This window comes from Pundamilia nyererei, unplaced genomic scaffold (assembly GCF_000239375.1).
Source record: "Pundamilia nyererei isolate P.nyererei 1_Seehausen unplaced genomic scaffold, PunNye1.0 scaffold00008, whole genome shotgun sequence".
NCBI lineage: Eukaryota > Metazoa > Chordata > Actinopteri > Cichliformes > Cichlidae > Pundamilia > Pundamilia nyererei.
In genome coordinates this window covers 6,720,728-6,744,044 of record NW_005187409.1, presented here as the reverse complement: position 1 = coordinate 6,744,044, position 23,317 = coordinate 6,720,728, and the positions used below count along the sequence as shown (strand labels likewise).

Sequence of the window (23,317 nt, the reverse complement as noted above, 5' to 3'; positions counted from 1 at the left end):
TTTTTTTGCACATGTCGAGGAGCGTGTCAGGCTACATTTCACTGTGTGTTATACTTGTATAACTATGCATGTGACAAATAAAGAACCTTGAACCTATCTTTTTTTCCCCCATGGTTTTTCCGCAAGTGCTGTTGAGCCAGCCAGTACATTTATTGTTTAAGAATTTACCAAACTGTTTTGGTTTTTCAACACGTCGAAGGCCTCCTTCATTGCATCGACATGTCTTAAGAGCTCCTATTGCGCGCTCCAGTGAATAGCTGCCAATTCAACAATTAAACTCAACTCCAGAAGCTTTATCTGTGTAATTAGTCATGGCCTCACCTGGATGTGAAACTGTTTTAGTCATATGTCCAGTTACTTTTAAACCTCTGAAAATGGAAGGCTATGTATAAAAATGACTGCCTTCCTAAATAATTAATGCAATACTTTTGTTAATCCCCTTGAGTTAGAGCTGAAAGTCTGCAATTAAATCCCATCTTTATTATGGGAGTTAAAATCCTCTGTAGTGGTGTGCAGAGGCAACTGTCCAAATACTTTTTTTATCTGATTGAACGATAAGTTATCTAAATCGTGCTGTTAATCTCAGTAATCGTGCTTACTAGCACCCCAGCTCATCACAATCAATATCAAAACATCACCTTTGAATGGCTCTAAAAAACAAAATAATGATTTTGAAGTTTTTTCTATTTACTCTGGTTATCTTTACCTAATATTAAAATGTATTTGATGATCTTAAACATGTATGTGTAACTAAAACAATGTATATTTTTCAAGCCTAAAAACAGCTGTAACCGCGTTGTACTGTTTGAAAACAACAAGAGCCCATGTTGGTGAATCTTTGCTGCTTTTAGACTCTCTCCATCACAACAGTCTCTCCTCAAGGCCATGGCTGCTGTTTTTCTGTCCCACAGTGCATCTCTCAAAACAATTCACCGCCGTACGCCACACACAAACTTTATGTCGCCTGTCAGAACGTGAAAAACACCATCTAACCTTCTTCCCCCCGGGTCGATACACAGATGACACATTTCCGAGGGCTCTTTAAGCTCTGTGCAGCTTGACGTGAAGTTGCACAGGACATTAACACTGAGAGACGCACTAACACAAAAGCTGTTTATCCATTTACTCTTAAGCTTGGCTGAAATATTTTCTGCTTCATTTGCCATAAATGTTTTGCAGACAGCGTCACCTTGCCTGTGGGTGTTACTGTTCTCAGACACATTCAGCCTTCACTAGCCGGCCTGCTATTCCTGGAAGCAGATAGTTAGCAGATGAGTGTATTCAAATGTGCAAATAAATATAAAATTGACATTTTTGTTAAAGGGAATCAGGTCTTATTTCTTTACTTCATCAGTGCCCCAGTGGTTTATGTGAACTGAATGCAAACAACTCTATTGACTCTCCCCTTCTGTGTCTCGTTCCCTTCCTCACTGCAGATGAAAGTGATGGAGGTGTTAATTGTATGCAGCTTGGGGATTGATTACAGCGTTTAGGGGGGGAGAGTGGCGTCCCCACCTCAGAGAGCCTTTTTCATAAAAATTATTATGCATTATATTTTGTATTAAATATTCGCCGTGTCCCCTATGGCACATTAAAAGTGATATGACAGCATTTTGGAGCTAAGCAGCACGCGCGCACACACACACACGCACGCAGTTGTCGAGCACACTCAATGAGATAATAGCACACACACATCAATATCCAACTCAGAGCATATGTGCAAAAATGTGCAATCATGTGCACACCCTCATCCATCTTCTCATTTTTCTTTCCTCCTTGCTCTTTGTTCTTATTTACTCTTTCCTCCTCTTTTCTGAATACAAATACGAGCCAAGTCGCCAACCCCCCGCCCCCCCACCACCACCACCCCCGACTCAAAGCAAGAGGGAGCCTGGAGCAAATATCTGATGGAAAAAAGAGGAGTTAGTGAATATTTCATTAAGTACTTATGAGGAATGCACAGCTAGGTCACTGTGGCTGACAACTGTGAACCCTGAGTCTGAAAATCTGCCTTGCTGTCCATCATGCATCAGCCATCAAAGGAAAAGCTGCCTCGTGTGCCAGCACTTTGAGATAGTGAATATTTAAAGCTTTAAACACTACATTTTTCTCTAATCTGCTCTGAAAATGTGGGAATGTGTGGTTACAGTAATCTGGAAAGGAAAAGGAGAAAGAGTAACCTGATGCCCTCTGCTGTCCAGTCTGATAAACACATATACAACATATGGATATTACTCATAAACATTGTTGAGACAACGCTGGTCTCTGCGATTCTTTTGGTCCTGGTAGAGATCACGCTAAGATGCTGCCATGTTTTACACAATCATTTTATTACCCATTATTCTTAGAGATGCATCTGGAGATCAGCACACTGCATTCCTATGCTAAAGGCTGATCTAAAGAACTCCACACAACAGTTACAGTTATAACCTCTGGTCTCCTCCCCCCTATACAGTAAACACCCCCACAATGGAAGTACACTAGTACAGTGGCCAAGGGTGCTGACACCCTGACCCCCATCTCCTTTTATGGTAGTGCCCGTTTGCCCTTTGTCTGCTCCTCACCCTCAGTAACTCTTGCTAGTGTCCTGGGGGGTGGGGGTTGATTGTCCTCCTGCCCTGTACCTCAGTTCTTTGTTCCCATCCCAGGCCTATTTTCTATTTTGTATTCTTACACCCATTAACCACAATATTATAATGTTGAAAGAAATCACAAACTATATTCTCTTTAACTCTGATCTATATGAAGGAATCTATTCTCAACAACATGAATACATAGTTCTCTTTAAAAGGTCATTTCTGGTCTTCGTCACTTAATATTATTAGCCATTTATAATTGGGGTACTAAAAATCATGCTGGGTTGTTCTCATTAGTGAACACCAACATCTTTTCCCCTCCTGTTTCTAAAGCACATAAAGAAAGACTGGATTCAGGTCACGAATTGGGCTCAATTTATTGTGAGAAGCAAGTAGTTTCAGGGGTTCTTGCCTTATTCAGCCTGTAGATAAGAAGGGATTTTTTAGTAGTATTTTCTCTGCGTGGCTGGGGATTTTCAGCCAAACAGGGTTTTGTTTGCTGATGACTCCCATCAGGTGCCATCGCATTTGCCCAGACCACAGCCGAGCGCACATTTCTACATCCAGGCAGGTTGCTTTTGTATGCCAGGAGGAAGCACCAGAGGGCAGGCTGCATGAAAAGAAAAAGTGAAATCAAGCAGGCTGTTTACAGCCTGGAGCTGCTTGGCAGGATGTTTACAGGGTTTTCAGAGATGACAGGAAGCAGAAGAGAAGTTTACTGCTAAGGCAATGCAGAAAGTGACTGACAGGCAGAGATGAACTGAGAGGGAAACCAAAGTGATGAAAGGGATTTAGTCTTTACAGCCTGCAGCTAGAAGAAAAAAGCAGAACTTGAGAGAGGCTGAGATTTCTGGGGAGCAGAAAATTCAACTAGTATGTTTTTTTTTTTATTTTTTATTTTTTTTTATGTTATTTAGACACTTTTTTTTAAACTGACAAGAAACACGGAAGATAAAGGACTCTGGCTAAAACGAGACAGGCAGCATCAGAGATATATTAAAGTTTCTAAACTCGCTGGAGCAACCCAGTTAGCATGTTTTTTAGTAGAATTTGAGAAATAGAAACTTTTTTAATAATTTGGTCTGCAAATAGTTAAATGATTAATGATGTTAAATGATTCCCTCTTATTGTTCTTTCTCTGGAGACTTACCGAGACACAACACAGTTGTTTTGACTTACTAACAAAATAGTTGAATTAAGTTTAAATGATGACAGTATTGAATTTTTAAAAAAAATACCTTTACCTTAAAAAAAAAAATTTTTTTTTATTGCACTTCATATTTTTCACCTAGCTGCCCACTCCCCACCTGCAGTAGCTCCACACCCACAACCAACAGTCTACAATCATCATATTCAGTGTATACACTGTCCACCCATTCATCCATCATTTTCTGCCACTTGTCTGGGTTCAGCATGGTATGTGATTGCCCCAGGGCTTTGTCCCTGCAGGACATTTCTGAAACACCTCACCTAGGAGGCATCCTTAGCTTTGATTTCATTCTTTCTGTCACTACCCAGAGATTGTGGCCATGGATGGGGGCAGGAGCAAAATGACAGCTCTGCTTTTACTCTGAGCTCTCTTTTTTTTTTTTACCAAAACAGACCAGTAGAGTGTCCCCATCACTGCAGATGCCCCTTTCAATCTCCTGGTCCACTCTCCCCTCTGTCATGAGCAAGACCCCAAGATGCTCAAATTCCTTCACTTGGGGCAGCAGCTCAGCCCCGACCCAGTGTGCAGATGTTCCGAAACTTAGAGGTGTTGATTTTCATCCCTGCTGCTTCACACTTGGCTGCAAAAGGCCTACTGGATGCTGGGCGTTGTGCCGAGTGCACATTTCTGCTTAACAGTTGGTGTTTGAGCAGGACAAACTGTTGTTAGCACAGAGGTTTGCCAAAAAAACATGACTCGGGTTCAGATCTGGTGGTCTATTCTTCCCAATCACACCCCTCCAGGTCACACTGTCATCGTCCACCTAAGGACAATGGAGTCCCCAGTAGGGCCATTAAGAAAACTGAGCACATTGAACTGTCATTCGGTGCACAGACAGAAACTTAGTTCCAATTTTATGATCTCTGTTTTTATTTTGTTCCAATTTTATGTTCACATTTTTATTTTTTGTATCGGTTTTATGGAAATAAAAAAGTGTCTATTTTCCACATTGTATGTGAATTATTATAAATCTTTAAACATGTTCAACAAAGTATTTACACAATGAGCTGCTAATTGTTTGAACTGCATAAATTCATTCTTAGCTGATTTTTCTTTACATCTATCTAAAATGTAACAAGCAGTATCTCATGTCTTTAACATCATGCATAATGTTTTGCCATTTCGAGGTCAGGTCAAAGAGCTTAAGTGACTTTGATAAACTTAGTTCTTCAGAAGCATGTTTACAGGTCTTAAAGCTTTAGGTATTATAATTTAGTTAGTAAGAAACCTGACTTCAGCTGCTGTGTAGCTCAGAGTCTGATTTAGTCAGAGAGCTTTGTGGTAAAAGAGAGAATTTTTAAGTAATTCTGCTCCACTGCCTGTCATAAAAGTCCTACTCAGATGTAAAGGACAGATTTGCATATATATTTTATTTTATCCCAGTCCTTAATGTCCCTTTCCTGTCTTCCTGCAGAATAACAAAATACATCTGTGCCATGAATTTCAAAAAAGGAAATGGGATTAGCAACATCAGAAGCATAAATCCTTTAGTGAGCTTTGCTGTCACTGATTTGATGATGGCTTAAGACAACCACTCATGAATTTAGCGATTTAATGTAATGTTATTTTCTCCCCACCGTAAACTCGTATTTTCCCACAGGTACCAGCAGATGTCAGTGCTGCTATGAAAGCCTTTACAGAGCTAAATCCTTAGCAAACCTGTGTTTACAATTCATTTCAATACATTTAAACACTTGAAGTATTTTCTCTTTCCAAAGCCATGCTGCTACTGGTTTAAAAAAAACTGATATAAAAATCATGTTACCAGTGAGAGGACCAAACTATTCTGTCCCCCGCAGCTTATTACTGTCTTCTTAAAGTGTCCTAAAATGCTGACTCTTAAAGGTCATCTGAAAAGAGCCTGTAACTTACAGTGAAGTGTTGAAAATGCTGTCAGGCCTCTTGGCTGCAGAAAGTAATAGTCCCCTTTTACCATCAGCATCTCAGAAAAAAAAACAGAAAAGGACTTTGCTGCTATGGATGGACAGATGGTTGCATGGATGGATGACTGGATCAATATCTCAGTAGATGATATGTTTTACTTCACGGATCACGAATAATTCTTAAGGGAGAGTAAAATACTGATCTGATCTTTGAATTTATGAGTTTTGATCAGTGGAGCATTCTTGTGCAGAGGTAACAGCTGTAATTCTTGGTAGTATTAGTTGCTCTTAAAGAAGGAAAGAGAAAATAAGCACATGGAGCTAACAAGCTGTGGATGCTTATAAGTTGAGAAACTGTAGGAGAGATTTCTACACAGTAAAAGTCCCTCAATGGCAGTGCATTGGTTTTCTGGAGTTTACCCTAAAATCACCAGCGCATACAGTTATTTAAAATTCTGATCTTTAAAAAGAAAACAAATATTAGAATTTCAGATACAATTAAGCACCATTAGGAAAACAGTGAGCCAAATGAGACTGCATTACATTAGACTCTCTTTCCTTTTTCTCCAAATGGCTTCATAACCACCCAGTTTACAACTATCCAGTTTCTGATGCAGACTGTGAAAGTGATCTGAAATGGATCTCAGCACTCAAGGAAAAATATTTCAAAAAAACAAAGCTCAAGCACGAAGCCTAGGTGTAATTAGTATTGCAGTGTTCATAGTGTTCATCTGCCACTTCATATCACATCTTCTTTTCATATTCAGTTAACACAATGTGTGCGTATGAGCCTGAACCTCAATGTGTCTGATATTTTGCAGAGCCAGATCTCTGGTTCCCTGCAGCTCATTTCCTTTTTGTCTGTGTGGGTGTTGTACTGACCGTGTGTATTTTTTTTTTTTTTTTACATATATGTGCTCATTTGTGTATGTTTGTGATTACTTTCTGCTCAGTGTGCATTTTATTTCCTGTGAGCATGACAGGGGAGCACTTTATGTTTGCTGCTGGTTGCTCTTTTGGTTTGTCTTCTAAAGACTGATTTGTTATGCAACCAAACCTCAGCAGAAGCTCCTTCATGACGTTATGAGTGTGTGAGACCTCGAGGGCAATTCTACCCACTGTGGCTGAAAGCTTGAGCCATCCACAGACATGTTTGTGAGTGTGTGCGTGCATGCATTTGAGTAAGCCTATTGTGCATCTACTGTATGTGTTTCACTGAATTCTTAGAAATTTCCCATCCCACCAGAAACAATTTCAGCTGGCTCAAAGAGTATTATACAGTAAGTGTGTGTGTGTTTGTGTGTATGTGTGCATTTGAGGAGGCTTGTGCGTGTGCCTTCAAGCAGCTGCTATGCTGCAAACAGTTTCTGAAGCACGGCTCTGTGTGCCTTTTGCCTGCACTGCTTTCCTGCTTCGGCAGTAAAATGGATCGCTTTAATGCTGCACACGCGCGCACACAAAAACATCAGGCCAGTAACATGAAGACACAAGAAACATGCAAGCACATACACATATATTAACCACTAATAAATCACAATAGTAAAGCCCTTCGTTTCCTCTCGACATGTGTGTGCAACTCCTTTCCCCGCCGCTGCCACACCGACGCTTTTTATTACTCACATTTATCACAGGAGCACACTCGCACACACTCTCTGTTCTGTATCAACTTTATCTCTCCTCTCTATTAGTCGCTTACTCCCTTCATCTCTGTCTTTTTCAGTCCCCCCCTGTGGAGAACATACTGAACAGAACGAGGTCAATAGCAGACAAGAGTAGATGCCGCGGAGAGTGAAGAAAAGAGTTGCACGAGCTGAAGATGAACAATGAAGTGGACTGAACTTTCACTTCTGATTGTGTGCTAATAGGCTTTCCTGCAACACTATCACTGTCTGCAGCACCCACTTTCTGAGCAAGCAACTTGTGCAAATTCAAGAACTTAGGAATATAGCCATGGCTCAAGCACATACGTACCTTTGATGAGAGTCCCAGTGACCAGTTTGTGAAGGGTCACAGCAAACTTGACAAGACCTTGTTTGCAGCGTTTTGCACACCCTGTCATCCTGACAGCGACCCGGGATGCAGCAGGCTGAGCAGGGCCAGAGCAGGACAGGGTTTCCAGGTCCAAGTCAGCACCTCCAGTAGCAGCACTCTCAGATCAATACAACTTCTTCTTAGTATATGTATCCAACACCGGCAAAAGGAGCAGAAGATAGAGGCTTACTACGTCGCCTTTCGTCTTCCTAAGCTGGAGGGGAAAGGAGGAATGGTGATCTCCCTCTGTTTTTCTCTGCTTTCCCTCCCCCGCTCTTTCTTTGCCTTCTCCAGCTCACCTCTGTGCGTGTCCAAATTAGTGAGATGTGCATTTAGTGAGAGTGAGAAAGAGAGAGAAGAGAGGAAGAGAGAGAGAGAAAGAAGGTGAGTTGAGGAAGTAAAATTTGGTGTCCGAGTAAGACAACTACAGCTTATTAGAGATTCTCTTACATTCCAAGTTTCCATGAAACTTCCTTCTGCGGACAGCCTGTGGGGTTGCACTAATGAAGCAGTCTCATGAACTCTTCGTTGCTTTTTCTGTCCTTCTTCTTCCTCTTTCTTTTCCTCCTCTTTATCAAATGCGTTCCCCTTTAAGTGGGGAAGCAGCAATACACTTTCAGCACCGGTGACAATGGACAGCTCCCCACCACGCAGACCAAACACACTAAGCTTGTTCTGCTTCTTTCTGTAGGCAAACACACGCGCACACACACATGCTAACATGCACACACACTCCTCCTTCAACCCCTCCCACAACCCTCAGAACACATGAAAGCACTTGGTCTTCGTCCACTGACGAAATGAGCTTTGTCTGCAAACACCAGATTCAGCATTTATAAATATTATCACCAAAATTAGAAAAAGAAATACTCTGTGATTTTAAAAGGTATTTAACTTGACTGTGTTTAACATTTATTTATTTATTTATCTTTTGTCTTTTATATTTTAAAACTATTATTATTTTTGCTTTTACTCATTACGTGTAAATTTAAGTGGATTTCACGTTTAAAAACCAAATAAACAACTTAATATAGAGTCAATCTCTGCCTGTCAGCTGCCATGGAGCTGTCACAGGTCAACGTTCATCCAATCCAGTCTATGCTTTTTCTTGAAGCCCATCCCAGCTGAAATGGGTTGAGAGAAATGATGCACAGTAGACGCAGAGAGACAGTAAACCATTCACATCTACACCTTCAGCCCATTTAGAATCAAAATTAACTTCTGTGAATGTCTCCGGAGTGGAGGAGGAAACAGAAGTATCTGGCAAAAAGTCAAAAAAATGATGTCCTACTCTGACCTGCCTAAAAAGTGGTAACGTCAGTATCTAAAAATACTCTGCAAATAAAATTCCTGAATTTAAAAACAAAACATATGTGTGTGTGGGTGTGTGTATATATAAATCCACCTCATTTAAAATGTAAGCAAGTTTAATCTTGATGTTTTATATCTCAGCCTTTACACAAGCTTTTATTCTATTGATTCCTTTGATCTCAATCACAGTTCATCAATAGGTTTTCAGCCAGACAGTGAGCATGCTAATCAATTGATCCATTTGTACTTAACAATAATTGTTACGGATCACATGCTTTTGACCATTACCATGGCCCCTGATTCATCCTTACTACACTTTTCATCGCGCTATCATTGTCATCGTCATTATCTGAATGTGGCACATAACTCAAGAGAGATGACAAGACTAAAACAGGGAGGAAAAGATGGAAAAAAGAGGAGCACATGGGAGAGACAGAGGAGGCAGGGAGATAATCTTGTAATGTCTTTCTGGGCTATATTTGGCTCCAAATCATGTATGGCTACTGGATCAATGACTGGAATGTAAAATACTGAACAAACAACAATAAGAGCAAAGGGATGGGGGGGTGAAGAGAGGAGAAATGAAGAAATAGATACAAACAGACACCTATGGGGGGAGAAGGCAAGCAATGAAACAATAAAAATGCTAATGAAAGGGATAAAAACAGAAGAAATAGGGAGAATTGATGAAGGCGACGTGGAATGAGCTGGGGACTTTGCCAAGAGATGGAAGAGGGGAGGTGTTAGCAGGAGGCGGGATGTAAAACTCAATGTCCCGTACCATCTCAGGGTTATTTGCTATCAAACTGAAAGGGTCTGAGAGGACTGGGATCGATGCTTATCTTCAGTTTCGAAATGTTCTGGCTCACACTTTCTGAAAGCAGTGGAGGGTGGGATGGAAAAACTGACATGAGAGCAGAGAGAAAAGAAAAAGAAGGAAGAAAGAGGAGGGGTGGAAGGAATAAAAGCAGGTAAAAAGGCTAAGCAGAGAAGGAGGAGGAGGTGGGGGGATTGTTTTTTCAGGCATCACCACTGTTTCGGCTATTAAGCATGAAGGAGATTACTGTGTTGGAGAATTTGCATAAACATGCTTCTCTATTACCGCCCCCATTGTTCATGATTAATGAGATTAGGGTTGCCTTTGCGCACAGATTCAAGGATGTAATAGTAGCTAATTGCTTGTCTCTTCCCAAATTAGAAGTTGCCTTGTTTGATGTTTGTTTCAACATGGATTCACTCAAAGTGATGGAGCTCTCATTTCTTTGCCTAGGAGAGAAAACATACCTGATAGGCACTGTGGATGATAAAGAAATGGAGAAAATTGAAAGGGAAGTAGAGAGAGAGGCGAGAAGAGAAAAATCTGGCTTGAAGACAGAGTTTCATGATCCACGGCGGCAATAAAGCACCTCAAAATGAACTCAGAAAGGGACCAAATGCTGAAGAAAAGACACCAGGGTAGTAATATACTGCTTATTTGAGAAAATGGTAAAGATGTGACTAGAAAATGAAAATGGTTTGCAAGCAGCTGGGAAGAAATGGAGATGCACAAAGAAAATCAGTAAACAGATCTGAGAGTGCCCACAGGTATGCAAATGACATAATGGAAAAAGCTAAAAGAAAGAGAAGAAATATAAGAGATGGAAGCAGTGAAGTGAAAAGAAAGGAGGAAAAACATGGGACTATGAGGGAGATGAGACAGCAAGAGGAGGTGGAGATGGGCTGAAAAATGAGTGAGACAAAAAGAGAGGAGATTGCTTTGAATGCTGTAGATCTGTCAGAATTGAATCAGAGGCGGCCAGCTGTAAGCTCTGATAGTGCTTTGCCTCTAAATATACCGGGCTGTGAGATGGACTGATAGGGCAACAACAACAGACACAACAGAAAATAAAGCAGGGTTTTCAACCCATGACTGAAGAGAAATGGGATGCAAAACGCCACGTACGTGTGTCCGCAAAGAATTACCTCTTAGCAGTGTGCGATTTTGTGTGATGACAGTTTTAGAATACGTAAGTGTGTTTGCATAATATGACAATATCCATGCAAGTTCCAGTGTTGCCAACCCACATGCCTGCATTGGCATACCCATTTAACAGGGTTGATATCGCATCCATGTTTGCTGCCGCACGGCAACTCGACTAAACAACCTTAAGCGTCAAGACCCATCTGCCCTGACACAGCAACAGAAGAAACCCTGCTTTTAGAGCTCGTCTTTGGGTGTGAGCAGCAAATGCTGCCCTGGAGGTCTGGAAGTCGACTCCAAACCACCACCCCACACTTTGCCCCGGACACTCAGGGTGTCAGTGGCAGTTATGGAGTGACAACGTCCCCTCTGGGTGAAATTACAACCTCAACACACCATCCCTGCTCTCCTCTTTCTTTTCTTTGGCTCCATTTCCAAGAAACCCCCCTCAAGACATTCTGCTGATGACAACTGCTTGTCAGGATCACAGCACATACACATGCACAGCTTAGGACACACTTATGTACAGACACAGTCCTGCAAAAAGGAAATATCCCCTGCAGAGCTCTCTCTCTCACACTCTGACACACACACACACACACAAATACACAGAGAAAGCTCCAGATGTGTCTTTAAGCATCACTACAGAATATTCTTGAGCCCAGCTGTCTCTGATATTGACACCCCTGAGACAAGTTGTGCATTCACACTTTTTAATCTGTAGTTCCTCTTTCTTCATCCATCTCTCTCCACCATTCCATCTCTGTAAACCCCATGTTGGCCTCCATGGGAAGAGTCAGTGCTGAGGTGGGCTTCGTTAAGAATGGATCAACAGAGATCTCACGTAAATACGACCATAGGCCCACGCCACTACTCTGAGCCTTTGCATCATGTATGTTGGAGAATGTATTAATAATTAAGGTGAGTCTCCCTGGAGAGGGTATGGGCAGCCCTGTGGGTCCAGCCCAGCTTCTTTAATTTAAAGGCAAGTTGTGTAAAAGTATCTGCAATGCAGTTTCCATTTAAGCTCCTTTAGTTGGTGCACTGCAGGACTTCAGGAGACCACATTTGTCTAGGAGTTGAGTCAAAACCAGCCATCTAGGAGGCAACTGCAATGGGACTAACATGCAATACAGAAAATACGCCCCCTAGTATTCTCTGAAGAAAAATGATATCAGCTGAATGATATGAATTCTGGTTTTATGCATGGAAACAAAACCTTCTTGCATTCTGCAAACTTAAACTGTACACAAGCCCCAATTGCATTTCCACTCACCACTTTCAAATTATCGAAGTTGTATTGTGCTATAATTACTCATTATTGTTATATTGTTCATACACCACACCTGTGTACCTGGCCCTGCACTCTGTGATAGCTTGGGCAGGAAGCAACCACCCCCCAAAACCATCCACACCCTCCCAAGTTTGATAAGCAGTTAAAAATAATTAGGTTTCATACGAAACATATCAATATCTAAAACATTTAGGTCTGTAACTAACATTCCTACTTCTTATAGAAAACTGAAAATTGCCTCAACAAGGTTATCACATTTCAAGAAATTCCTAAAATGTGCTTTCCATTCATCTTCCTAACTGCTTATTTAATTCAGGGTGGGTGGAAGGACTCTCTGGACAGGTCAACATTCAATTACAGGGCTAACTGCTAGAAACAGACAACCATTCACACCTACAGCCAATTCAAAAGCACCAGTTAATCTAAAAAGCACGTCTTTGGGAGGAAGCTGGAGTACATGGAGAAGAACATTCAACGATGTCTAGAAATGCCTTCTTCAGTGAATGATATCGAGTTATTCAAAGGTTTTATTAGTGCAGGAATAGCTTGCAGTATTATGGAAAAGTATTTCAGTGTTGTACTAATTTAGACTGGCACGGAGCAGACTGTGTTGTCCATGCTTGCTGCATTGTTAGGTTAAAGACTATAACTTAAAGACTGTAAGTTAAATATGCTCTTTGGTTTCTAGTATTACACTGGATGAGGATGATATAAAATGCAGTTGGCTTAATCAACAATAAAAGCCAGCTGATCATAGTCTGCCCTCAAATTATGTGATTTACCTCAAAGTAAGGATAGACCCATTTCCCAACAGGGAAATTAAAAATGAGCGTGTGAAATTAATAAAAAGAAGTATGACCTAAAAGGTGAAATAAATATAAAAACACAAGTTTTAAACTTACCCTAGGTAGAAATGTTTTTTAAGTCACTGCTCCATTCACTCAGTGCAAACAAAGACACAGTCCCCCCACCTCCCTTCACCTAGCACTATTTCTGCTGAGCATGAGCGATGACATTCTCAGAGGAGCTTCCAAATCTGCCGACTACAGCAGGTGAATATTTGGCACCTTGCTGCCCCTAAATGCTTCTTCGCTTTTTGGTGTTGTGCCTGGATTGTAATGAACAAGGAAAGCGGTGAGATGTGTCAGGCAACTTCAGCCTTTCTCTGTGTGCACATCAGCATCATCCACTCCATTAAACCTCTGGTGAAAGGTGTCAGATTTATACACACAATCACAGAGTAAGAGCACCTTAGCCAACACAATGATGGTTTCAGTGCCTGCCATCTAGTGTTGACTGCGTGGAAAGATTACTGCACACCCGATCAGTGAAGCTTGCTGTTCTGGAATAATCACATAGCTCCAAAATATCTCTTGTATTAATCCAGTAGGTTTTTTAATGGCTTATTTAATTTAACTGCCAGCCACTAAGGGAGCGTTAAAGACTTCAATTTACCACAGAGAAACTGGAAATTGCTTAATTCAGAGATGTGTCATACCTTTTGAATTCTAAAACCAAAACTGCACATGCACAGACAGACAGAGAGTAAAGATAGACTGCATATAAACATTTATTCTCTGCACAGCTGTAAGGAATCAATGGGAAAACAATATTATCAATTACTGATAGAAAAATACCTTTGCTGCACCATGATCACTCTGCACCCGTACATACAGTTAATAGTAAAAAGAACATAGCGTGTTATAATTTAAAAAAAATAAAATAATGCAAGCGTGCAAACATGACATCTATTAGGTATGAAAGTGTCACTCATACAAAAAGACATACAGTGTGTGGTATATTGGCATATTTTTTTATAATCTCTACAAAAAAATATCAGTGATAATCTCTTCTTTAAAATTTCTTCTTCTAGATTTCAATACTGATTGTGTGCAAATTTTTCAAACTTAAACAACATCTGCCGTCTGTGATTAAAGAAGTCCTGTAGACCTATGAGGAGAAGGAAACAGAGAAGTCTTTGGAGTGAAACATCTTTTCAAATATTTGGCTTCGTGTGTAAAAATCAAGTACTGTGAACTTTGTGTACAAGGTTGTGTCAGCACATTTTACAGTGTGTGTTGCTGTCAAAAAGGCTTTTCAAATACTTCACGTCCCTTTAGGCAGCTGCTCAGGTCCACAGTCCACAGAGACAGTAATATGACAAGCAGTGTGACACGTTATCTCCCTGTGTTTAACACAGTGTAAAAGTGCAGCAGAAGCAGACATCCCTTTGTCATTTTTATGTCTTGTTTGACCAGTGTTAGTACATGTTGGTGTCACAGGCAGCGTTTTACAGTATGATTCAGCTTGGCTTCATAAACATTTGCACTTAGCAGTTTTTCATGAGAAAACTGGCAATCGTGTGGACCGGCAAGCACAACGTCTCGCTCGTTTAAGAAGTCCAGCAGATGAGACTGTAAAACAGAAAGGTCCTCCAATGAGGATCGACCTGCTTTTACATGCACATTAACTCTGAGAGCCGAGGCAAGGATCTTACACAGTATTTTGTATGACATCTTTAGTTCATCATTTCGAGGTTTAGTGGCCGACCACAGGTCACCGCATGATCATAGGCTGGCAATAACCGTGTGAGAGGAGTTTTTTCTGATTGGTTGACCTGAGCCTGACGTGGAGCGGTTATCCAGCAGTGTGACTGTGTCTCAGTCGAGGCGGAGGTGAGGGCGCTCCCTCAGAGGCCTGCAGATATAGATGTTTCTGTGCTGAAGGACAGACACACACACACGCAGGACACGCAGGACAGAAAGAAATTAGATTATCACAGTACAGTCTTTTTAGTGGTATATTGCGGCAACACGCAGGACACAGGAGAAAATACTTTTAATTGAATTTTGTTGTTCTTCAAATGTGAACGCTGTAACACGATAAAATGAAAATATGTATATACTGCTCAAAAAAAAATTAAAGGAACACTTTTTTATTAGAGTGTATCATCAAGTCAATTTAAACTTCTAGTCAGTTAAGTAGCAGTGGGGCTGTTAATCAGTTTCAGCTGGTGCACTAGAGGCACAACAATGAGGCAGCATCCAAAACAGGAATGGTTTTATAGGTTGAGGTCACTGACGTTTTTCCCTCATCTTTTCTGACTGTTTTTGAGTATTGCATTAAGCTGTGGTCAGTGATGGTCTGGGGAGCCATATCTGGGGAGGGACACACACACATCTAAAGGCTAAGCAACAGCATCCTGACTGCGATTCCATATCAGGATGAAATCTTTGGACCTATTGTCATATCCTACGCTTGTGCAGTTGGTCCTGGGTTCCCCTGGTGCACAATCATGTCTCGTGTGGTGGAAGTATACGAGCAGTTCCTAGAGGATGAAGGAACTGATACCACTGACTTTCCCATGCTCACCTGACCAGCATCCAGTAGAACACCGGACGTGGTCCAGATCATTAGGATCTAATGTGTTTTCAAAGTGATTTGCTTTCATTTTTTTTTAGCAGTGTACATAATTATGTTACAAATGCAGCTATAGTGCATGCAACAATCACAATCACTAATGGCACAAACTCACTGGGAATCTGCAGTATTTCTACAGAGATTCAAAAAAATAAATAAAAAAAACACTAAACATATTAATATGCAAACCTGGTGAAAACTGGTATAATAATCTTTGGACCAACCTGCTGATCTGAACGTCTCTGTGGCTTCACTGTGGCTTCACTGTGGCTCAGTTCTAACTGAGGTCCGAAACACGGTGTGTACACTATCTGAACTAAGTCCATTAGATCCCAGTGTCTGCACACTGATGTGGACAGGGACACTCAGGTCGATATTTTCAAGAATACACTGCACAGACAGAAACAAGACTTACTTTGTGTGCCCTTCTTTCATTCATACTTTGATTTTCTTATTTATCATGACAGGATGGATTTTGTACAGCTGTTGATACCTTGGTGCATGCTGAGCTCATGACAGATTTGTGAAAGTCCCCATCAACATACACCTGAGAGATAACAAGACATAATGAGTACAAGAAAAACACATACAAACGAAGATAATCCTATGTATTGTTTACCTACCCTATAGCCATACACAAACGTGCCATTACTGCATCCCAGCTCATCGAGTGGTGGTCTCTCCCAGCCAATCATAAGGTTGCTCTGACCCACTGTTTTGATGACCTCAATGGAACGAACCTCGGCTGGAGCTTCTGGAGGGGATTGGACACAGAAAAGTCAAGTACAGTTATGCTCTCTGCTGCTTTTATTATTCCCTAGTTATTACTAAACCACACCAAAACAAACAAAGATAGCAGGACTTAATATATCCAGAATTTACTATTAGTTTACTAAACCAAGTGGTATGAACAGTACCTGGCTTTGGTCTTTTTCCTAAACGAGTGAATGTTGTGGCAAACTTGTTCGATCTCTCAGGAGAGCAGTGAGACAGCTGACTGGACTGAGAAACTTCAGGGATAGCACCATCCATTTTAGAAGTCATGTTGAAAGTTGTAACTTCAGGGGCAGTTGATATTTGAGAGGCAGTTGGATCTGAGGAAGTGGCTTTTGGATTAGTAACAGCAGAGTCAAAAGTAGCAACCCTCTGTAGAGAAGCTTTATGCGCGGCATAGGATACATCAGGGATTGCAGTGATTTTCTTTGTAATTTTTGAGGATAATGTTTCATTAGTGCCATTACTTAAAATGGATTTGACATTATTTGCAGCCGGGGTGAAAAGAGTAAAGTTAGAAGAGCTAGAAAGAGCAGATGTGTCCCCTTTAAGGTGATGGTTAGTAAAGATGCTGGGACTGAAGGTTGCATTAACTGATCTAGATGCAACTGCTTCAAAAAGTGTTGGTGACTTGTTAGCGGCAACTGGTTTAGTTGTTACTACTGGAGTGTGTGGAGCTTGGCTCATAGCTGTGGTGACTGTGAGAGAGTTGATCTGTGCATTATTGAAACTCAAGCTCAGCGTCTTAGTCTGAGAGGCTTTGTTCAGGTCTGCAGGAGCTGACAGTGATGGACTCCTCCTGGGGTCCTGTCCTCTTCCTCTGCTCTTTGGAGCCTTGGGATGGAGACAGATATTAGAATTCATTAGATATATAAGATCTGATTGGATTTGACCTACCTTACTTTACGTGGAAATAACTTCTAAGTCAGTGAAACTTCAAAGGACAAATTGTAGATTAGAGTGGCTTTTATTTCATATCAGAAAAAAGTAAAAATCTATATCAACCTTTCTGTATAATTCAGCACTAACCTATATTTTTGTTACTCTATGTTAGAAAACTCCTAAGTGTACCTCAAAGCTGCTCCTCAGGGTCTTCTGTAGCTGTTCGTGGAGGTTAAGGATCTTCTCAGGACTACTCAACCTCCTCTTTGGACTGGCAAAGGAGACAGAGGAGGGAATGGTAGGACTCAACAAGTATCCAGTCACACTGGTGGCACAGAGGGAGGACTTCTCTTTCTTTATCTCCGGATGATGAAACACTAATTTCTCTGGTTGACTGGCTCCTTGGGGCGGTCCACCGGCAGAAGGAGACAGCTGTGCCTGGATCGAGAATAGACTGTCTTAGACTTTCACTGAGTCTAAAATTTCTAATGTAAAGTACAGTCTTTGTTTGATAATTTAAGCACTGGCACACTGAGGTCATGTTAGCGTTCCCTAACAAAGAATATTTCAGAGAGTTTTTGCTCTATAAAAATTATCTTTCACTGTAAAAACATAAGACAGACACACTTTTCTGTAAAGCAGTGAAGTGAGAATAAATGCAGGCCTGGCAGAAAACATACAATAAATAACATAACACAGAAATCTGGAACTGAGGTTATGTTCTTTTTTTATAAAAAATATTACAAACTAAGGTTTTAAAATAAGCTTTTATTAATTATATTTATTTGCATTGCCTCACCGGCACTGTATCAGTGATTTCTCGCTCATTTGGTGGAAGAGCAGGTGACGCTGACGCCTGGGCGGTGGCTTGCTCTTGCACTGGTGAGGATGGCACAGATGAGTTGGCGTCTTTCTTTAGCGATCCTGTGAGTACAGGTGTGAATTCACTACCGCAGTCTTGATGATTTCCTGAAGATTCGGTGGAAACTATGGAAATTTCTTTCCCTCTGCCCTCTACTCCAGCTTCAGGTGTGACTCCAGTTTGTTGATGCTTTTTTACAGAGGTGGATACAACGGGGCAGGTCCGATCAGTTATGAATTTACTGGTGCAGCTTTTATATTTTGAACTAAATTCAGGAGTAAACCCACTAGCGTAATCCCAGGTCTTTGTGTTATTTTCCAATGTGAATGCTGCAGTGTACTCCTGCAGAGCGGCATCGCTGAGCAGATGCTCGACCTGCTGTGTGAGGTAGGGGTTCATACAGCCTTGTCTCTGCAAGATCTTCATCATCTGATCTAATAAGCTGTTCCTCTCCTGACACTTCACCACTAGGCAAGACAGCTTGGCCTGTTATTGGACAAAATACCTGACAGTCAGAACGAACCACTAAAATCTGTTGAGCAGAACCTGAACATAAATCTAGTCTTTATTTCCTCACCTTTAAAGGCGGTATATCCAAGTCTGTCTGGCTTTTCCTTTTCAGCAGCGCATCATACTACAAATAAGTAAAATTTTAAACATGACAATTGTTCATTAAGTATAAAGAGAGAACAGTTTATTACTTAAACTTAGATGCAAAACTACAGCTGACCCACCTTAGCTCTGATGTCATTGTAACGTGCCCTGAGTGAGACAAGAACAGTATTAACGTCATCCCTGCTGCCTTGTCCTCTTTTCAGAGCTATATACTCCGAGTTCAGCTCCTCTAGAGCAACAGTCTGTGGGGTTTTACACACACACATCACATCAACACACACACAGACGACTTATGAGTACAACTGTCTCCAGCCAAGAATTAGAATGTGTCAGTGTATTACAGTCTAGTGCAACATATCAGCATCATGATAATGATTTAAGTTTAACGCTAATTTGTTCAACACATACGGCCACTTAGAAGTATTTTATGATGTATAAGAATCCAAATAACAAAGGCATTTTGGCATTCTTACCTTGGCTTTGAGCTGAGCTGTGAGGATGTTATATCGCTCCTCTGTTTGAGCCTTGAGTGACAGCATGTCAGTCTTCTCCCGGAGCAGGCCTGTCAGTTTGTTCTGCAGCTCCTTCACCTGCAGAGACAGCTGCTCTTTAGGTCTAACGCTTAAACTTTGTGTACAAAATTAGCTGAAAGGCCTCAGAGACAAAAAACACACTGAATGATTAAAATTCTTGATGGATTTTCATGTAGTACAGCCACGTCTAAATTATTCAACACCTGCAGTACCTGAACTCTGCTTTTTAATCATTTCACCAATTGGTGGTGAAACCCAATTAAGCTTCTGGGAACTCTAATACAACTATATTTGATTCAACTGTGAAGCCAATATAATTGTTGCATGTGTGGGTTTAAGATGAGTAACAAAGAGGAGGGACAGAGTTCGAGGCAAAGACACACACTTGGAAAAAGGTGCAAAAGAAAGAACAGCTTTTCTTTGAAGGGATGTTTGAAAACAGCAGGTGAGAAAAACGACTATTTCTGTGAAGGACTTAGAAGAAGGGCTAGAAGGAGGCGAGAATAAAAGTATCCTCAAAGACTATAAATGAGTAGACTTGAAAGGCAAAGGTGTAAACTTTGGAAACTTCAGCACACTCCAATCTAAACCAAAAAGAACATAAAAGTCGACTCGAATGTGCAAGACAAAATGTAAATAGGACTTTAAAGCTCTGGGGGGTTTTCTTTATGGTGTGATTAAACTCTATTTCTTAAAAATTAAGTCCAGTGTGCCTGTTTTAAGAAGTATAAAGTAAGCCGCTCCTGTTGTGGAGATGCTTTGTGGCTGCAGGAACTGGTAAACTTCACTGTTACTGGCATTTTGTTTTTCTATTGAAGCGCGTAAAATTAAAGCCCTGTGATCAATACGTTTTCCAACAATCCAGTCAACCAATCTTGAAATGTCCTTGGAGACTCAACCAGTTATGTTCGAAAATCAAATCTTCTTACACTAATTATATAAGTTTTGCACTTTTTTAACATGTAGAACATGTTGCAGATTTAGGGGCTGGTATCATTTTGACTGTATCTGTAAATCTAGTTGAATACCTGGGTTGTGAGGTTGTAATTTTCCTTCTTGATTTCTTCCATCTGATTTTCAACATCTGTGAGCTTCATCGCGTTTTCAGCTGCTTGGCTCGCCTTTCTCTCCACCTCCTCCCTCCTCGTTTCTGAATGACGCAGTTCACCCTGAAGCCTCTTGATCTGAAGATATATACAAAATGAGGAAAGTGTGGTTTTGAAACATATATTATGGCTCTCTAAGAAAATAATATGATGACAAGAAGGATGAAAAAAATCTGCATAATACAATTTTTCTAAACTAATAACAAACTCGCTTAAACCCACCTCTGCACGGCTCTTGTCCATTTCCTCCCGTGACCTATTTAGCTCTGCTCCCAAAGTTTCAATCTCTCTCATCAGATCATTTTCTTCCTGCTATAAATCAAAAAATTTGATGCCTCAAAAATCATGCCATGATACTGAAAGGATATTCTGTAAACTGACACAACAGGCCCTGACATCATGCACAAATGCACTCCATTCTCAATACCTGTATTAAGTTTCCACCACGGTTATTAGTCTGGCATCTTTGTGTAGCATAATCTGCAGTCTCAGCAGGATTCTCACTCTTCTTCGTCAAACCAGCGCTGCTTGAGTTCAACATCTGCTGCTTTTGATTCCTCTCCTCTGTTTGTTTTTGGATGCTGAGACCTTGTAGGCTGTCTCTTTCCTCCCTAAGGTCTTGAATTACCTGCATTATCTGCTCTTCTGCTTGTTTCAAACAACGGACTGAATGTTCAGTTCTTCTTTTTTCTTCCTCCAAGCTGCTTACTGACTTCATCAACCTGTCGTGTTCTTCCTTTAAACTGTGAGATATTTGCTCCTGGTCTCTCTTTTCCTTCAGACACTTAAGAGAATCGGTTAGTTTGTCTCTCTCTTGTTTCAGACACAGCACTGTCTGGCTTAACTGGTCGCTTTCTGTCTGTAAACTCTGCAGTGACTTCATTATTTCCTCTCGCTCTTCTTTTCCACTTGAGAGAAATTCTAATATTGCCCCTTTATCTCTTTCAAGTGCAGATAAAGACTTGGTTAGCTGCTCTTTCTCCTCTTTTTGGCCGTTTATGGACCTTTTAAAGTGTTCTCTTTCATCTCTCAGCCCACAGACTGCCCTGCTCAGCTGCTCTTTCTCTTGTTTAAGGTCAGCCAGAGCTTTAGAGATGTGGTCTTTTTCCTCCTTCAGTCCCCATACTGTCCGAGTTAATTGCTGTTTCTCTTCTGTCTGTACTTGGACTGACAGAGCTACTTCTCTTTGCTGCTCTCTGAGTGAATTTATGGATTTAGTCAATTCTTCTTGGTCTGTTTTGAGGTTCTGGACTGAACTGGTCAGCTGGGCTGCTTCATCTTTTTGTGAATCAAGATGAAGATGATTTTTTTGTGAGCTGCTTTTTAGTAAGTCACAGAGATTATTATGCTGACTACCAGATACTGATCCTGTTTTCGTAGAGTCAGTTTCTTGATTGAACATCAATTGTGAAGCTTCTTCTCCTTGGACTAACTTCTGCTGCAGATCCATGATGGTGTTCAGATCATCCTCAGTCTTCTTGGTGAGTTCTGAGATCAAACACCCCTGTTCCCGGTTCTCCTGCTCCAGCCTGACCTGATCCTCTTCTAGCTGGGAGATACGCTCCATCAGTTGGGTTTGCTGCTTTGTGATGTCATCCTCTTTGCGCTCAATGTGAGCCAAAAGCTCCTGGATCCTCTCTGCCAATGCCTCGTTTTCCTGATTCAGGCTTTGGATAAGATCATCCTGGGCAAGAGCAAGAATGTTGCCATCTTGGGTAGGAGATGACCTGGGTTGATCATTCCCACCATAAGTAGAGGGTGTGTTAATCTGTACAGAGATACAGAGTTTGATCAGTGATATACTGGATGTCTTTGGTGGAAAATAAAAATGATAAGACTACTAAACCATGTGTAAAATACCTTTTCTGCTGAAGACCTCTGCTCAGTCTCGGCCTCTAGTTCCTCTGCTTGCTTCCTGAGTTGTAACTTCAGCTGAGCATTTTCCTCAGCTTTCTCCTTTAGCTGACTCTGTGTGTGCTGCAGAGCAACCTTCAGGTTGTCACGTTGCTCCTGAAGCGCTTTAAGATCTCTATCTAACCCCAAGCTCCTGTAAGCTTCCCTCAGGGCATCAGATTCCTCACTGGGGCTCTCTTCTACGTTTAAGTTCCCTTCAGAGCACCAGCTTCCAAGTTTAAACTCATCTATTGATTCTGTAGTCAAGGAAAGTGACTTGAAGTTGGCACTGGATTCAGACCCGTAGTGAAACAGGTTTATGGGATGACTTTTAGTTGGCATTTTTGATTTAACTGCTGAGGAATAATGCTCTGTGCTGCTCTGTGTGCTCTCTGCTGTCGCCTGGTGGTGAACAAGTGGAACCTCTGATGAATAAGGCTGCACCTGCACAAAAATCACAATTTTAAAATATTTGACAAAGTCGATAGAATAACAACAATTCTTATAACAAAGAATTGTAAAGTTCCTATGCTTCCTTCAACTATGGGAAATACTGATAATTTTCACACTGCAAAACATTTTAATTAATTAACAATTAACACTGGTAGCCTAAGTTCACAAATAGGTGATAATAAGTGAATACATTAAAAACAGCAGTTTGTCTCCAAACCGGCATCAGTAAGTCGTATATGTTCTGATATTTAGATATCAGTAGTGTCCTGAACTCCTGATGTCCCAGAAGTAAATACTCGGGAGGACTCTTTGTACTTAAAACTTTAAAGGAACTTGAAATATGGAACTTCTCCTGCTGTAATCAAGCTTTATTTTCAGAGAGCACAGTCAGACTACCTAATTAAGTTATTATTATAGTAGTATATTATAGATAGATAGATAGATAGATAGATAGATAGATAGATAGATAGATAGATAGATAGATAGATAGATAGATAGATAGATAGATAGATAG

At 40.9% G+C, this 23,317-nt stretch overlaps 2 protein-coding genes and 1 long non-coding RNA gene across 3 annotated transcripts in view; all 3 read right to left on the bottom strand.

Annotated features, from left to right (window-relative positions):
- The window catches only part of kcnip1a (Kv channel interacting protein 1 a), a 45,751-nt gene extending 37,829 nt beyond the window's left edge, over window positions 1-7,922 (bottom strand). Inside the window, exon 1 of the mRNA XM_005723189.1 lies at window positions 7,641-7,922. Coding sequence (XP_005723246.1) covers window positions 7,641-7,728 — 88 coding nt within the window. The 5' untranslated portion in view covers window positions 7,729-7,922. The remainder of the gene's footprint in view (window positions 1-7,640) is intronic.
- Window positions 7,923-13,827: 5,905 nt separating this feature from the next.
- LOC102206036 (uncharacterized) lies at window positions 13,828-16,233 on the bottom strand. The gene is made up of 3 exons (XR_311457.1): window positions 16,179-16,233; window positions 15,910-16,075; window positions 13,828-14,985 (listed from the first exon to the last, which is right to left on the bottom strand). It is a non-coding gene; the product is annotated as an uncharacterized LOC102206036 (long non-coding RNA).
- Window positions 16,234-16,311: 78 nt separating this feature from the next.
- Window positions 16,312-23,317, bottom strand: part of LOC102193899 (early endosome antigen 1-like) — a gene marked incomplete at its 3' end in the record, with an annotated part of 11,801 nt that continues 4,795 nt past the window's right edge. The window contains exons 5-15 of the mRNA XM_013916198.1: window positions 22,318-22,794; window positions 20,885-22,225; window positions 20,680-20,769; window positions 20,380-20,535; window positions 19,292-19,408; window positions 18,938-19,060; window positions 18,781-18,837; window positions 18,141-18,689; window positions 17,531-17,779; window positions 16,603-17,293; window positions 16,312-16,439 (exon numbers count right to left, since the gene is read on the bottom strand). Coding sequence (XP_013771652.1) covers window positions 16,312-16,439; window positions 16,603-17,293; window positions 17,531-17,779; window positions 18,141-18,689; window positions 18,781-18,837; window positions 18,938-19,060; window positions 19,292-19,408; window positions 20,380-20,535; window positions 20,680-20,769; window positions 20,885-22,225; window positions 22,318-22,794 — 3,978 coding nt within the window. The remainder of the gene's footprint in view (window positions 16,440-16,602; window positions 17,294-17,530; window positions 17,780-18,140; window positions 18,690-18,780; window positions 18,838-18,937; window positions 19,061-19,291; window positions 19,409-20,379; window positions 20,536-20,679; window positions 20,770-20,884; window positions 22,226-22,317; window positions 22,795-23,317) is intronic.